Source organism: Barbus barbus, assembly GCF_936440315.1.
Source record: "Barbus barbus genome assembly, chromosome: 48".
Lineage (NCBI taxonomy): Eukaryota > Metazoa > Chordata > Actinopteri > Cypriniformes > Cyprinidae > Barbus > Barbus barbus.
This window is the reverse complement of record NC_136726.1, coordinates 1898893-1914371: the sequence shown is the minus strand read 5'-3', so window position 1 is coordinate 1914371 and position 15479 is coordinate 1898893. Positions and strand designations below refer to the sequence as shown.

At 41.3% G+C, this 15479-nt stretch overlaps 2 protein-coding genes across 3 annotated transcripts in view; both read left to right on the top strand.

Annotated features, from left to right (window-relative positions):
* The window catches only part of pamr1b (peptidase domain containing associated with muscle regeneration 1b), a 142614-nt gene that overhangs the window by 107322 nt on the left and 19813 nt on the right, over positions 1 to 15479 (top strand). For both annotated transcript variants that reach the window (XM_079411947.1, XM_079411948.1), the window contains exons 5-6: positions 7252 to 7469; positions 14387 to 14494. In XM_079411947.1, the coding sequence (XP_079268073.1) occupies positions 7252 to 7469; positions 14387 to 14494 (326 nt within the window). The remainder of the gene's footprint in view (positions 1 to 7251; positions 7470 to 14386; positions 14495 to 15479) is intronic.
* LOC306866552 (geminin-like) lies at positions 12377 to 13584 on the top strand (the record flags this gene model as incomplete). The annotated part of the gene is made up of 2 exons (XM_079411814.1): positions 12377 to 12997; positions 13570 to 13584. 2 exons carry the CDS (start codon positions 12377 to 12379, stop codon positions 13582 to 13584), a joined length of 636 nt encoding a protein of 211 aa, XP_079267940.1.

Below are 15479 nucleotides of genomic sequence, written 5' to 3'. Positions count from 1 at the left end.
CAAGGTGGTCTGCGCTCCCGTCGCATGTCGCAACTCACCCGCCACCTCCTCCTCTGGAGTCAGAAGCGTCCGAGGTCGCTTCGTGCCATTCATATTCCGGGCTTGCTCAACCAGGCAGCCGACGAGCTGTCACGAGCTGCGCTCCCCGGAGAGTGGAGACTCCATCCCCAGATGGTCCAGCTGATTTGGAGACGTTTCGGACCCGCTCAGGTAGACTTGTTTGCGTCTCTAGAAACCGCTCATTGCCAGTTGTTTTACTCCCTGACCAAGGGAACACTCGGCACGGATGCACTGGCACACAGCTGGCCGCGGGGCCTTCGCAAGTATGCGTTTCCCCCAGTGAGCCTTCTCGCACAGAAACTGTGCAAGATCAGGGAGGACGAGGAGCAGGTCCTTCTCGTGGCGCCGTACTGGCCCACTCGGACTTGGTTCCCAGAACTGATGCTCCTTGTGACAGCCCCTCCCTGGCAGATTCCTATGAGGAAGGATCTACTGACTCAGAGACGGGGCACCTTATGGCACCCGCGTCCAGACCTCTGGAAACTTCATGTCTGGTCCCTGGACGGGACGCAGAGGTTCTAGGTGACCTACCCCAAGGGGTAGTTGACACCATCACTTCGGCTAGAGCGCCATCCACGAGGCAGGCCTACGCCTTGAATGGAACCTGTTCGTCGAGTGATGCTCTTCTCACCGAGAAGACCCCCGGAAGTGCCCGATCAGAGTCGTGCTTTCCTTTTTGCAGTAGGGGTTGGAGCGAAGGCTGTCTCCCTCCACCCTTAAAGTCTATGTGGCTGTGATTGCTGCCAACCACGACCCCGTGGAAGGGAAGTCGGTGGGTGAGCATGACTTGGTCATCAGGTTCCTTAGGGGGGCAAGAAGGTTAAATCCTCCACGGCCCCCCTCTATACCCTCTTGGGACCTGTTTCTAGTGCTCGAAGCACTACAGCAGGCCCCATTCGAGCCTTTGCAGTCAGTTGAGCTGCAGTTTCTTTCAATGAAGACTCTGCTCCTGCTTGCATTGGCCTCCATCAAGAGGGTAGGGGACCTGCACACATTTTCGGTCGACGATTCGTGCCTAGAGTTGGGCAGGCTGACTCCCAGGTAATCCTGAGGCCCCGGCCTGGCTATGTGCCCAAGGTTCCCACTACTCCCTTCAGGGACCAGGTGGTGAGCCTGCAAGCGCTGCCCTCGGAGGAGGCAGACCCAGCCCTAGCTTTGCTTTGTCCCGTCCGGGCGTTGAGATGCTACGTTGACAGGACACAAAGCTTCAGGACCTCAGACCAGCTCTTTGTCTGTCAGGGAGGCCGGCAGAAGGGGAAGGCCGTCTCCAATCAGAGGGTGGCCCACTGGATAGTGGACGCCATCACCCTGGCTTATCAGGTACAGGGTGTGCCCTGCCCGTTCAGGTTGAGAGCTCACTCTACTAGAGCTGTTGCATCCTCCTGGGCGTTGGCTCGTGGCGCCTCGCTGGCAGATATTTTTAGAGCTGCGGGCTGGGCGACCCCTAACACGTTCACTAGGTTCTATAGCCTTCGTGTGGAACCGGTTTCCTCCTGTGTTCTCACCTCAAACGGGTAGAAGCACTGAGAGGCTCTGGTTTCGGGTTGGCTTGCTAAAACTGCTCCAGAGAGTCCGTACCCGTAGACCCTGTCGAGTTCCTCCGTCCCCTCGGCAGTCAGACGTGGCGGAGCGTCTGACGCCAGGCCCTCACTCGTTGAATCCGTGAGAACTGGTAGAGGGCTGGGTTCCATATGAAAGGCCTAGTTGGATCCCATATGTGTATAGTCCACGGTATAGCCTGAGAGCCCGCGTTTCCCCGGCAGGTCTTCTGTCAATCTCCATGAGGTACAATTTCCTCTAATTTTTCATATGCGCCTCCTGCGGGAAGGGCGAGCTTCCGTAGCGTCCGGTTCCAACTGGAATGGGTACGTTTTCCCAGTGTTATCCAGTCTTACTGTGTGGGTAGTGCCATGGCAAATGTAGTTGGTCTTCTGTGGTAGCCCTGACCTGCGCCAAAAAATAGGGGCTCAGGAGGCTTCCACAGGACACTGGAAGGGGCAGTATCCGTTGCCCTTTGGTAGGGGATCCCAATTCGTCGGTCACCGACGTGACTCGGAGTGACTGACTGATAGGGAACGTCTCGGTTACGTATGTAACCCTCGTTCCCTGAAGAAGGGAACGGGGACGTCACGTCCCGTCGCCACGGCTGCTGTACCACCGCTGAGCGGCCGGGTCACCGGCTCGGCTCCTCAGCGAAAATCTGAATATGCGCTGCACCCGCTGCCTACTTATACTCACGCTGTGATTAGCGGCAGCTGGATGCAATAATCGCATGCCAATATCCATTGGCTTGTTTAGATACTCTCGTAGGGGATTGGTCTCTCTAAGCGAGATCCCAATTCGTCGGTCACCGACGTGACGTCTCCGTTCCCTTTTTCAGGGAACGAGGGTTACATACGTAACCGAGACATTCTTTTAGATCTATCAGCAGCATTTAATACTGTGGACCACTCTATTTTGATTTCCAGATTAGAGTTAGACGTAGGCCTAAAAGGTACGGTTCTTAAGTGGTGAGTTAGACGTAGGCCTAAAAGGTACGGTTCTTAAGTGGTTTCAGTCATTTTTATCTGACAGAATTTGTTTTGTCAAAGTAGGTAACTTCTCTTCCTCCATTGCTCATCTCACCTGTGGCCTCCCTCAGGGCTCGATATTGGCGCCCTCCCTTTTTTCCCTGTACATGCTTCCTTTGGGTCACATTCTAAGAAAGCATGGGGTGTCTTTTCATTTCTACGCTGATGACACCCAGATCTATTTACCTTTTAAGAAAAATTATCCTTCAGCACTTTGTACTTTAATAAGGTGCTTAGGAGAGGTCAAAATCTGGCTTGCTCAAACATTTTTAACATTAAATGAAGATAAAACAGAGGTGATTGTTTTTAGTTCTACTGATCATTCTCAGGCTATCAGCCTAGATCTGGGCTTATCGGCCTCCAGATCTTCTCGGTTGCGAAATCTGGGTGTCCATCTCGATGAGTCATTAAAATTGGATAAACATATCTCTTCTGAAATTGGTTCCAGTTTTAATCAACTACGCTTGCTGTCTAAAATCAAACACTTTTTAAATGCCACAATGTTAGAGACTGTTGTCCATGCCTCTTATTACCTCACGTTTAGATGACTGCAACGCACTATATTACGGTATTTCAAAATCACAAATCACTCGCCTACAATTGGTTCAAAACGCTGCTGCTAGATTTATTCAAAATAGTCGCAAATATGATCACATCACCCCTATATTGAGGGCCCTCCACTGGCTGCCTATTCAATTTAGAATTGATTTTAAAATTATCTTATAGACCATTTCACGGACGTAAACAATAACAAAGGCGTTGGAGCGCTACTGCGCATGTCTGGTCCTGAAGCATTTCCGGTAGCGCCATTTTAAAATCTCAGATCTATAAAAACCTATAGTGCAAGCGCATCCCTTTTAAGCCTAGCGAAAACGCAAGTTAGGTATTTAAAAAATAATAATAATAATTACCCTTTAAACATGACAGAGAACATTAAAAGTAGTGTTCCGGACGGCTCTGATTGATGCTGTGTGTGTGCGTGTACACGAGAGATGGCGTTAAACGCGTATCGCAGTCTGGATGCTTACAATTAACTCCTCAGAAGTTGGGATCATTTGTTTGTACGATGGATGACATCAGTCTTATGTTCGGTTAAACTGAAGCAAGACAAACAGTGTTACTTACGATCTTATCATGGTGTGTGCTAAGATGTCACGGGAGGTTTTTGGTGGACATTTCACTTGCATTGCTGGGTCAGTCTGTATGTCTACGCGTTCATTTTTATTTGTACAGTGCTTTTCACAATACATATCGTTTCACTGCAGCTTTACTGAACATGCATGTTTATTACAATGCTAAATGAATGCTAATAAACTAAGCACTACATCCCATTATTACTGATTTCAATCGTTTTATAATGTGTGCTTAGTGTGGTCAAGTTTGTTGCTGTGGAACAGTGCGAGAATGCTCTATCTGAGCCATCATGTGGTCATAAATAAACAAGATGAATGCAGTTCAGTGCTGACTACCGTGTTTTGCATAAACCTTTATTAGGTTTTTTTTTTTTTTAGATAAAGTATAGCCTACATGCAGATTAATAAATGCACACACACGAGTTTATATGTGGGTATGTATGTTTTTATGCACATTTACTGTAAACACACATACAGGTAAAAAGTGTGGCCACTATTAATGTTTTTGAAATAAGTCTCCAATGCTCATCAAGCCTGCATTTAATTGATCAAAAATATAGACAAAAACAGTAATATTTTGAAATATTACAAATTAAAATAATGGTTTTCTATTTTAATATGCTTTAAAATGTAATTTATTTCTGTGATTAAATCTATTTTCAGCATCATTACTCCAGTCTTCAGTGTCACATGATCTTCAGAAATCATTATAATATGCTGATTTATTATCAGTGATGGAAAAAGTTGTGCTGCTTAACATGTTTATAAACTGAGATAATTTTAGTATTCTTTGAATAAAAGAACTGCATTTTTTGTAATATAAATGTTTTGTAACAACATGCACTACTGTTCAAAAGTTTGGGGTCAGTATTTATTTTATAAGAATATGAATACATTTATACATTTTTTTATTGATTTTAAAAAGTGATAGTAAAGACACACTGTTAGAAAAGATTTCTATAATTTTGAAAATTCCTGTCTGGATTTAATTAATCAATCCTGTATAAAGCATCACAGGTTCCAGAAAAAAATATTAAGCAGCACAATTGTTTCCAACACTGACACTAACCAAATATCAAATCAGCACATTACAATGATCTCTGAAGAATCATGTGACACTTAAGACTGGAGTAAAGGCTGATCAAAATCCAGCTTTGCATCACAGAAATATAACGAATATTAAAACAGAAAACCGTTTGACAATATTACTGATTTTGTCTGTATTAAAAACATAAAAAATAGTAATGTGTCCAGACATTTGACCAGTACTGCATATAAACAAAAGACAGAGACTGTTTCCAGCATATTTATTAACATGTGATCAATATCAAAAGCAGCAGGCTGACCATATGCAGCTTTGAGTACTACATTTCATTTCATCCTCAAGTTCTCAAACACATCTGGGTGTTCATATGGTCACATGTGGCTTGGCACTGTCCTGTCTCCCTGTAGCACTCACTGTCTTAGCTGTCTTACGTTACAGATGATGGCTTTCCTAAAGACAGAAGTAGAAAAACAATTGTTTTATTTAATGCACAACATTTACAAATAATACTATTATTGTTTAATACATCAGTACATGTTGGAATTAACATTAGACAAGCATAAGTGATGACAAATGTTTACCGTTAGCTTTTGTAAACTACTGCAGTTAACTGTTTCACTATTCAACATTCAAGTTTAGAGAATACATTTCTATAATGTGTTACTCACTGCATTTATCTGCTGACAAGATGGCTAGACAACTAATGAGAACTCATTTAATTATAGCCCACATAACGCTTGCAATAAAATGGAAATAAAAGCTTGGCCTTTTTCACTTAAAAAGAATCAAAACGCTAGGCGCATATGTAAACAATGACGAAAACACAATGCTGCATCATACTTGAAGAGTTAACGTAAATAAATACAAATAATTAGATGGAAAAAAAACAAGAGCTTGTCCTTACCTGAATGGAAATGTGCGCTGTATATCCTAGAGCTGCTAGTGTCTATTCTGCTTCTTCACTGCTGCAATCCAGGCGCGTTTCTCGGGCATCTAACCCTTTAATTTCCGATTATTTATAAATTAATGTTAGTTCGAGCCCAGCGGGAGCACCCAACCACCGAACTACAAGGATCTAATTTTAATTTCTACATTTTAAACAGTAGGATTAAATAAATTAATCGCAATCCCACTGTGCATCAAGCGCCTGCCGCCATTGTTTTGAACACTAACCGGAAACGTCCGTGGAACAAAGACGTCACTTCCTTATACCGCCGAATATCCGTTGAAATGGTCTATTGGTGTACAAATCTTTACATAACCAAGCCCCTAGCTATCTTTCAGAGCTGTTGCAGTTTTATACTCCCACTAGAAGTCTAAGATCCAGTGATCAGAATCTCCTTTTAGTCCCTCTGTCCAGACTTAAATGTAGAGGGGATTGAGCTTTCTCTGTGGTCGGGCCTCGGTTATGGAACAATCTGCCGCCTGAGATTAGAGTGGCATCTTCCCTATCCGTTTTCAAGTCACTTTTAAAAACACACTTGTTTGATCTGGCCTACTAATATCCCTTTCTTATTACACTGTATTATGGTCTGGATTATTACTCTGTTTCAAGAATGTCTATTTGTCATTCCTTTTTGGTTTTTAATTTATATGTTGTATTATCTCTGTTTTATGTGTTTATGGTTTGATTTTAATGTACAGCACTTTGGTCAGTCTTGTGGCTGTTTTTAAACATGCTTGATAAATAAATGAACTTGAACTTCAACTTGACTCTGAGCACTGTTACTTCACAGGACTGCAGATGGCTACTTTCTCGAAAACTACAAATATTACCCAACAAACCGTAGAAAACCAGTAACATGCTGGCAACAAGAGCTGCCAGTAGATTAACGTAAATTCAAGGAAAAAACAGCAATATACTGTAAAATGTATTTTGATGTAAATCAGATTACCAAACAAAGGTAAATTTTTTACACACAAAAGTTTAATGTTTATAGAAAAAAAGTTATGCATAGTAATTACCTGATAAGGAGAGTAAATATTAATCTGAACTGTATTAATGTGTTTTTGCTCAAGAGAGATCTAATTTAGTTTTGTGGGTCACCGTTGTGCTGGAGAGTAGAGCCTGTGCTTCGGTCAATGATGAGCCACAAACACTGATGTTCTGCTGCTTTATTTAAAGGCAGTAACTGTGGAGTTGCTGATGCAATCGGTTTCCAAAATGAAATGAGATACCACATGGTATAATAACGGTAACATACTGTAAAAATGAAGAGCTGTAAATTAACGGTACAGAGCTGTAAATTAACAGTACAATGCTGGCAACCACAGCGGCCAGTAGATTACCGTAATTTTACAGCGCAATTGTTTAGGTCATCATGAGAGCTTAGTTGTAATCTTCATTACTTTACTAAGACTCTATATAATCACACAATCACTGCATATCCTGAGACCTGAATCATATCCTAATCACCTGAACTTGTCATTTTCTTTATTTCAGGTTTATGATGCTCAGTTTGGAGTTTGACCACAGCTGTCAGTATGACTATGTTGAAGTGAGAGATGGAGAGAGCTTGAACTCACGTGTGATTGGACGTTATTGTGGAAATGAGCGACCACCTCCAATCAAAAGCACTGGCAATTCCTTGCACATTCTTTTCATCTCAGATGGTTACAAGAACTTTGATGGGTTTTTTGCCATCTTTCAGGAGAGCTCAGGTAAGACGGTATTATCAGTTTGCTCTTTATGAATACAGTTCATTTTTCAGGTCAGGGCATGAATCGAGTCATCTCATCTCTTTCATCTCAGAGCAAAGCATATGTTGTTGCATTGCAACTAACAATGTGCTAGTCTACAAATATATAATTTTACTTTTGTCTGCCATCAGTGTGTGTGTGTGTGTATATACACACACACACTCACACAAATAGATATACAAATACAGTAAACCTATGAAAGGGACATCTCGTTTATGTACAGTATGCAACCTTGGTTCCCTAAGTAGGGAACATGATGCTGGGTTGCTTGACATACTCCGTTCTTTTTAATAGGAATATCTAATTTGTGATGGTGCAAACACATCCTTGTGAGCGGTGCTAGCACCACCAACCAATGAATAAGTTCTAAAGGATTCTATATGGGGTTCAGACAGTTGTCACACATGGAGGACAGTTCCCATAGCGCCAGCTACTGTACAAAAGTGCTGATTTGCTGCAGAAAACCAAAAAATAAAAAATAAATAGTAAGCAACAACAAAAACATGTTGCTGGAGACGGGCTTATTGAACATGCAAATTCATTTTCTGCCAGCAGGAGGCACTTTTGGAGCAGCAGGAACAGTGGTTTCCCTGGTAACAGCTGTACACAAAGCAGCCCTGCGCTCATGAACGCTACTTTACCAGATAAAATGAAAATACCAGTGAAAATTGTCTTAAGACTGCCGGTTCTCTTCAAAGATACATTCATATAAAACCCCTGCGCCGTGTTTTGAAACGTGCATTGCTCGTGTTTATTCAACGAAGTCAACCACCACAAATAAATCAATGCATGGGAAACACTGGTAAAGTTTCCCATACATGGCTTGCTTAGTTGGGGACGCTTGACTGATTGCACAGACAGAGCTGAACTGGATGTTGACATCAATGAATAATCAGTGAACTGACCTTAGCTGGAAAATGACTCTTTGTTATTGTCCTCTTGCATTATTGACAAACTATTTTCCTGTTGACACTGTAAAGCAGCTTTCACACAATCTGTATTGTATTAACTGCAATATAAGTATATTATACACAGAAGTGAGTACACCCCTCACATTTTTGTAAATATTTTATTATATCTTTTCATGTGACAACATTGAAGAAAAGACACTTTGCTACAATGTTAAGTAGTGAGTGCACAGCTTGTATAACAGTATAAATTTGCTGTCCCCTCAAAATAACTCAACACACAGCTATTAATGTCTAAACCGCTGACCACAAAAGTGAGTACACACCTAAATGAAAATGTCCAAATTGGGCCCAATTAGCCATTTTCTCTCCCCGTTGTCATGTGACTCGTTAGTGTTACAAGGTCTCAGGTGTGAATGGGGAGCAGGTGTGTTAAATTTGGTGTTATCGCTCTCACTCTCTCATACTGGTCACTGGAAGTTCAACATGGCACCTCATGGAAAAGAACTCTCTGAGGATCTGAAAAAAAGAATTGTTGCTCTACATAAAGATGGTGTAGCCTATAAGAAGATTGCCAAGACCCTGAAACTGAGCTGCAGCACGGTGGCCAAGACCATCCAGCGGTTTAATAGGGCAGGTTCTACTCAGAACAGGCCTCGCCATGGTCGACTAAAGAAGTTGAGTGCACGTGCTCAGCGTCATATCCAGAGGTTGTGTTTGGGAAATAGACATATGAGTGCTGCCAGCATTGCTGCAGAGGTTGAAGGGGGGGATCAGCCTGTCAGTGCTCAGACCATACGCCGCACACTGCATCAAATTGTCTTCCCAGAAGGAAGTGTAACCCGTTACACGTGATAAATTTGTGTCAACTTTACAAATGGACCAGTGGGCTCAAAAGATTAGGTTCGTCCGGGGAGAGAGAGATGATACAGCAGCAATGAATACTCAAAACAAAAGGATGAGGTAAGAACAAGTTTGAATTTACTGAATGTTCTTTTCTTTTACCTTGTTGTTAGAATTAAATGATTGATCAATTAGTTGAACATGGACCATATAACCTCACACAGGCGTAAGGAAAACAATAGAAAATGAAACAAACAAAACAAAACAAAATTTGAAAGTCCAAAAGTTTGATGTTTCTCAATGAACAGATCAGTTTGTAAACTCAGTCCAAAAGTTCGTGAGGCACTTAATTCAGTCGTCCTATTCTGCCCTGGATAGAACAGAATAAATTGATGTGTGGTTCTAATCCTACCGTTCAAAGACGAGAAAGTTCAGTTTCGGCTTCGATTTCTCTTTCAACAGGGAATTCAAAGGATTCGTTAAACGGGCGGCTCGCCAGTCCAACCCCACCGTTACACACACAGGAAGAGCTGAGACAGTCTACACTTCAGGAATGATTCACACTTCGTCCGATTTGCGTGCAGAATGGATCACACTCATCAATTGGACATCACAGCACTCACATGGAAACAAAAGCAGAAGAACACAAAAACCTGGCCAAGGAACTCGTTTACATGTACATCAGAAGAACCAGGGAAGTTCCAGATGATACACGTTCTCAAAATGTCATTCTCGGGCATAAACTGCTTCTCTCTGAATCATCAATTCTCGACTCAATCGGAGCTTCAAATCTCCCGGAGCAGCACAAGCATCTGCTCGCGTCAGAGGTTCACAGAGAAAAGAAAGTTCTAGAAGGCGCTGCTCTCTAAAAGTGCCGCGATAGCGGAATTTTCCATGACGTCATTCAAAATGCGATCTCATTGGAGGCTTATGTAAAACGAGATAACGCTATTGGACATATTTATAATATTCAATATTTATATTTCTCTATTTCTATATAATTAATTATTTTGTTTGCAGTCTTATTTTTGATCTGAAATTATGATCTTTCATACTTTAACTCTGTTGTTTAATTTGGAGTGCATTTTGTCTCTGTCCACTGGTAACCTGGGTTACAGAAGCCTCTTCTAAAGATAATGCACAAGAAAGCCTGCAAACAGTTTGCTGAAGACAAGCAGACTAAAGACATGGATTACTGGAACCATGTCCTGTGATCTAATGAGACCAAGATAAACTTATTTGGTTCAGATGGTGTCAAGCGTGTGTGGCGGCAACCAGGTGAGGAGTACAAAGACAAGTGTGTCTTGCCTACAGTCAAGCATGGTGGTGGGAGTGTCATGGTCTGGGCTGCATGAGTGCTGCCGGCACTGGGGAGCTACAGTTCATTGAGGGGACCATGAATGCCAACATGTACTGTGACATACTGAAGCAGAGCATGATCCCCTCAGTTGGCAGTATTCCAACATGATAACGACCCCAAACACACCTCCAAGACGACCACTGCCTTGCTAAAGAAGCTGAGGGTAAAGGTGATGGACCGGCCAAGCATGTCTCCAGACCTAAACCCTATTGAGCATCTGTGGGGCATCCTCAAACGGAAGGTGGAGGAGCGCAAGGTCTCTAACATCCACCAGCTCCGTGATGTCGTCATGAAGGAGTGGAAGTGAACTCCATGCCCAAGAGGGTTAAGGCAGTGCTGGAAAATAATGGTGGCCACACAAAATATTGACACTTTGGGCCCAATTTGGACATTTTCACTTAGGGGTGTACTCACTTTTGTGGCCAGCGGTTTAGATATTAATGGCTGTGTGTTATTTTGAGGGGATAGCAAATTTACACTGTTATACAAGCTGTACACTCACTACTTTACATTGTAGCAAAGTGTCATTTCTTTTGTGTTGTCACATGAAAATATTAATAAAATATTTACAAAAATGTGAGGGGTGTACTCACTTCTGTGAGATACTGTATATTGAAATATCGGAAATGTGTTTAAAATCATAGTATCATTATTTAAATTTTTTTTATTGCGATATATATTGATATTGAATTATTGTCCAACCCTATACAGTAGGTACTTTGCCCCTACTCCCCCAAACTTGTCACCAAGGCTACCTTACGTGAGTGCTAGTGCAGTAGCAAGTAGTTGTAGCAGGAGTTTCATATATGGGATGAGGACATGGTCCATATATGAGATGAGGAAAGTACCTTTTTGAAAGTAACTTTATTACATATGCCCTTTTTGAGTACTTGAGCTTAAAGGAGTCATCGGATGCGACATGCACTTTTACAAGTTGTTTGAACTGAAATGTGTGTTGGCAGTGTGTGAACACATTCACCCTATAATGACAAAGATCTACCCAGTGTTTTTTTTTTTTTTATCTCGTTAAATCATTACCCCTTTCTCATATAAAGCCGTTTTACTGTTATATAATATTTTGCTTCATTGTAATGTATGTAAATTCCCTGAACTACATTTCTACAGCTATTAATATGTTTAAATGTAAACGAAAAGAGGCAGTGGTGTTTGATATCATATTTCTTCTTATTGTAAATACAGTGAGGGACATTGCAGTAGCCAAGGCGAGCTGCCTGACGTTATCAAGTATGCTGCTGTTTCATTTGCAGACTTGCATTGTCCCGTCCCTGGGAGTTCACACTCCCGAGTCGAACTTGCGAAGTCTGAACTACCAAGGACGCAAGTCTGAAATTTGCGAAATGGCCCTGGACTGGGAGGAGCTAGCCTCGCATAGCTTTCATTGGCCAAGGCCCGCCCATGAGGCCATTTGACCGACATGTCAAACAACCAATCACAGTTCGTATCGTTCAGCGTCACATTTTGGGACATGAAAATGTCGCCACATTTTCAGACCAGTGTGTAAAACTCTCGGACGTATTTTAAAGATTCTATGCTGTGAAATTTAAATATTTCACATACTTTTGAAAATCCAGCATTTAGTTGATCCTGAGAAGCGCTTGCCATCACAGTTATAAACATGATGGCTTTCTTCTTTTGTGAGGGGGCTTGGCGTCATGGCATCTTCGTTTCCAGGAGGAACGTTAAAGAAGCTGTTGTTAAGGGACGTCCGTTTTATTTCGTGTAGGTTCCGTAAAAACATGAGCTCCATCAGAAGACCCAAGCATGCAGAGAATCAATCTGAAAACATCAAGAAGTTCCTTGTAGCATCAACATCTGGAGCAGGATCGGGGAGGAGGACGCTGCAGGTCCTTCAGCCGTCTGCTGTCAATAAGAACCTTGGTCGTATCATTGAGAATGGCAAAGCGGTTCCAAAGAGAAAGATGTGGAGCGCTGAGCAGGCGAAGGGCTCAAAGAGGGTCAAAGCAGAGGTACCTATAAAATCCATAAGTCCGGAGGATGAAAATCAGCCTGAGAGGGTCACGCAAGAGGCCTATGAGCTCATGACCAAAGAAACTCCTGGGTCCTCCTACTGGAAGGAAGTAGCAGAAGAGAGGCGGAAAGCCCTGTTCCGTGTACTCCAAGAAAATAAAAAGTTGCACAAAGACATTGAAGCCAAAGATGAACAGATATCTCAGCTGAAGAGTGAAAATGAGGAGTTACAGGAGCTGGCACAGAATGTACAGCACCTGGCTGACATGATTGAAAGACTAACTGGTAAGAGTCCAGACTGGAAGAACATGGAGATGAGAGTGAAGCTGATGAGAGCCAGGACAGTGTTGAACTGGGCACAGAACTGTCACCTGAACATATTGTGCCACGTAAGGATGAATCCACAACCGATGAAAGCTGAAATGATGGCACCTGAAAAATATAGAACTGAAAAGAACCATTATGGACCCGTTATTTTTATTTTTTTTTATCTCCTTTGAGAACCAATACGCACCTTTTTTTTGTTTTAAATTTTTTTTTTTTTTTTTTTGCTGTAAATGAGCTTTTACTTTCACTACCTGTAGTTAATATGCATGTTCACTGCCGGTGTACATATGTAAAATTGAATGCATACAATGGAAATAAACTCATATTTTGTAAAGAGAAAAAAAAAAAAAAAAAAAAAAAAAAAAGAACATGACGCACATGTATCCCAGAAATCCTGTATAATTCGACCAATCTGATGACGACTTCGAAACTCAAGTTTCCACTTTTGTGTGCCATATGCATCAGACGTTCAGCCAACAGTCCGTGGGCGTGACGTCTGAGGCTAAGACTAGTAAGCATTCAACTCTAATCCCAATGAAGATGAAATCGTTCATTTTCTTGTTGTCATACAAGAAATGTAGATAGAAATCGTTCATTTTCTTGTTGTCATACAAGAAATGTTCTGTTTGAGCAGCTGAAAATGGCTTAAGTTACCATTTTCAGCTGCTCAAATAGAACGTTAATGTCATCTTGTGCTTCAGCAAGGTATCTCCATAAATACTGTGGGAATTAAATTATACCTTAGCGATTTAAACAACAGATGAGTAAGATAGAGATTTCTTCAGATAAACAAAGCTACACGGAGCTACAAATAGCAGCACGGCAGGCAGGAACAGGAAGCGATCTCCAACAGGAAGGAGTATTGTTATATTGTTATTAAATGTTTTTATTTAACTCAAAATATCATAAATTACAGATTGATTATTTTGCACTCCTTAAATTGAGAAATTACTGTCACAGTGGTCAAATATCGAAGCTGGAGCCTTTAATCTTCCTAATGATACACAGTTTGTCCAGATCAAGTATAAGTACGATGTTTCAATGTGCTGTAAATTTTGTACAACAATAATCTGTGGCCGCCTGCGATCTTTGCATGTCACAGGGTTAAAATGAGGGGAAAAAAATGCAATTGTATAAAATTCCTTAAATCAAGATTTATTTGCAACTGGTTGCAAGTAGGAGTCTGAAATATGAATTTATTTGCAGGTTTTATTAACAAACAAATGATAAAAAGTCCAAAAAGATAACATTGACAATATCCTCTTGAAATCCCTAATGCATGTACCATATGCAATTTTGCCTATCAAGAAAACAAATCTTGTTATCTTGTATTTTCTTGTTATCTTGTAAATATAAAATCAAATCTATATTTATATATTGCTATGTGTGTTTAGGCATGTGTATATTATTGGAACTGAATGACTGACATGTAAATGTATGTATTTGTATAGAATGCATATCCTCTCCATGTCTGCATGATGGCACCTGCATCGTAGACTCCTCTCACTCCTTCCACTGCGCCTGCCTGGCTGGATATACTGGAAAGAGATGTGAACATGGTGAGAACAGTCTTTTAAAGAGATAAATTAACAATTTAATTATATCCATATGCAGACATGACCAGAGTCTAGACTCAAACTGCAGCTAATTTGTTGTTCCTGCTGCTGCTGTTGTTTTGTTTACAATGTGTTAACGTTTGTTTATACTACTACCATTACAAGGCAAATTCATGCCGTGTATGTTATAAGGCTGCACTTTTTATTCTGCCCCTGATGTGTGTTCCATCTATGCAAACTTGACAGTAAGCTAACAGGATTCAGAAAAGGGTCGAGCACAGGAGGAAATTTGAGGGCTTTTACTGTTATGCTCTTTTCCACTTCTTTTCTCTTTTTTGGTAAAAAAGCGAAGGCTCTCCAAGGCACAACATGTGAGGATAATCAGGCAGAGGAGCAATTTCTGACTAATTGCATGGAGCGAATCTAGACCACTGCAGTCATTTACTGGTTAACCTCTAACCTAAGAGTCACATGACCTGAACCAACCACTGAGTTATCAATGTCGTTTTTGATCTTACATCATACTGCCACACTGTGGTGCTAAATAAATAAATAGCAGAATGTGTTCCGTTAAACTTTTTATACCATAGCATGTAACAGTTGTATGCAGGGCTTGTTTTGTGCTTGTGATTTGGACATGTATGTGTCATCTATCACGTCAAATTTATAAATTATGAAACCAAACCACCAGTAGGTGGCAGCTCATGATGGTCTCTTAATGAGTGAGTTGTTGAGTCATTCGTTACTTTCATTCAAACAGCTAATTTATTCAAGAATGAAGCAGGTGTCTTTCTTGACTCACTCAATTTGTTCAAAACGCTGAATTATTTAGTAATGAAACACTGATGTGTTGCTCAGAGATGCACAACAGATCTGCAAAATAGAGCAAAAACAGTCAATATCGTGTCTAAAATGTAAGTCACCTAATATCAACTTCTTGTTTAATGAACTACTTTGTATAAAATCATTGTCACATTGTAATTGTGTT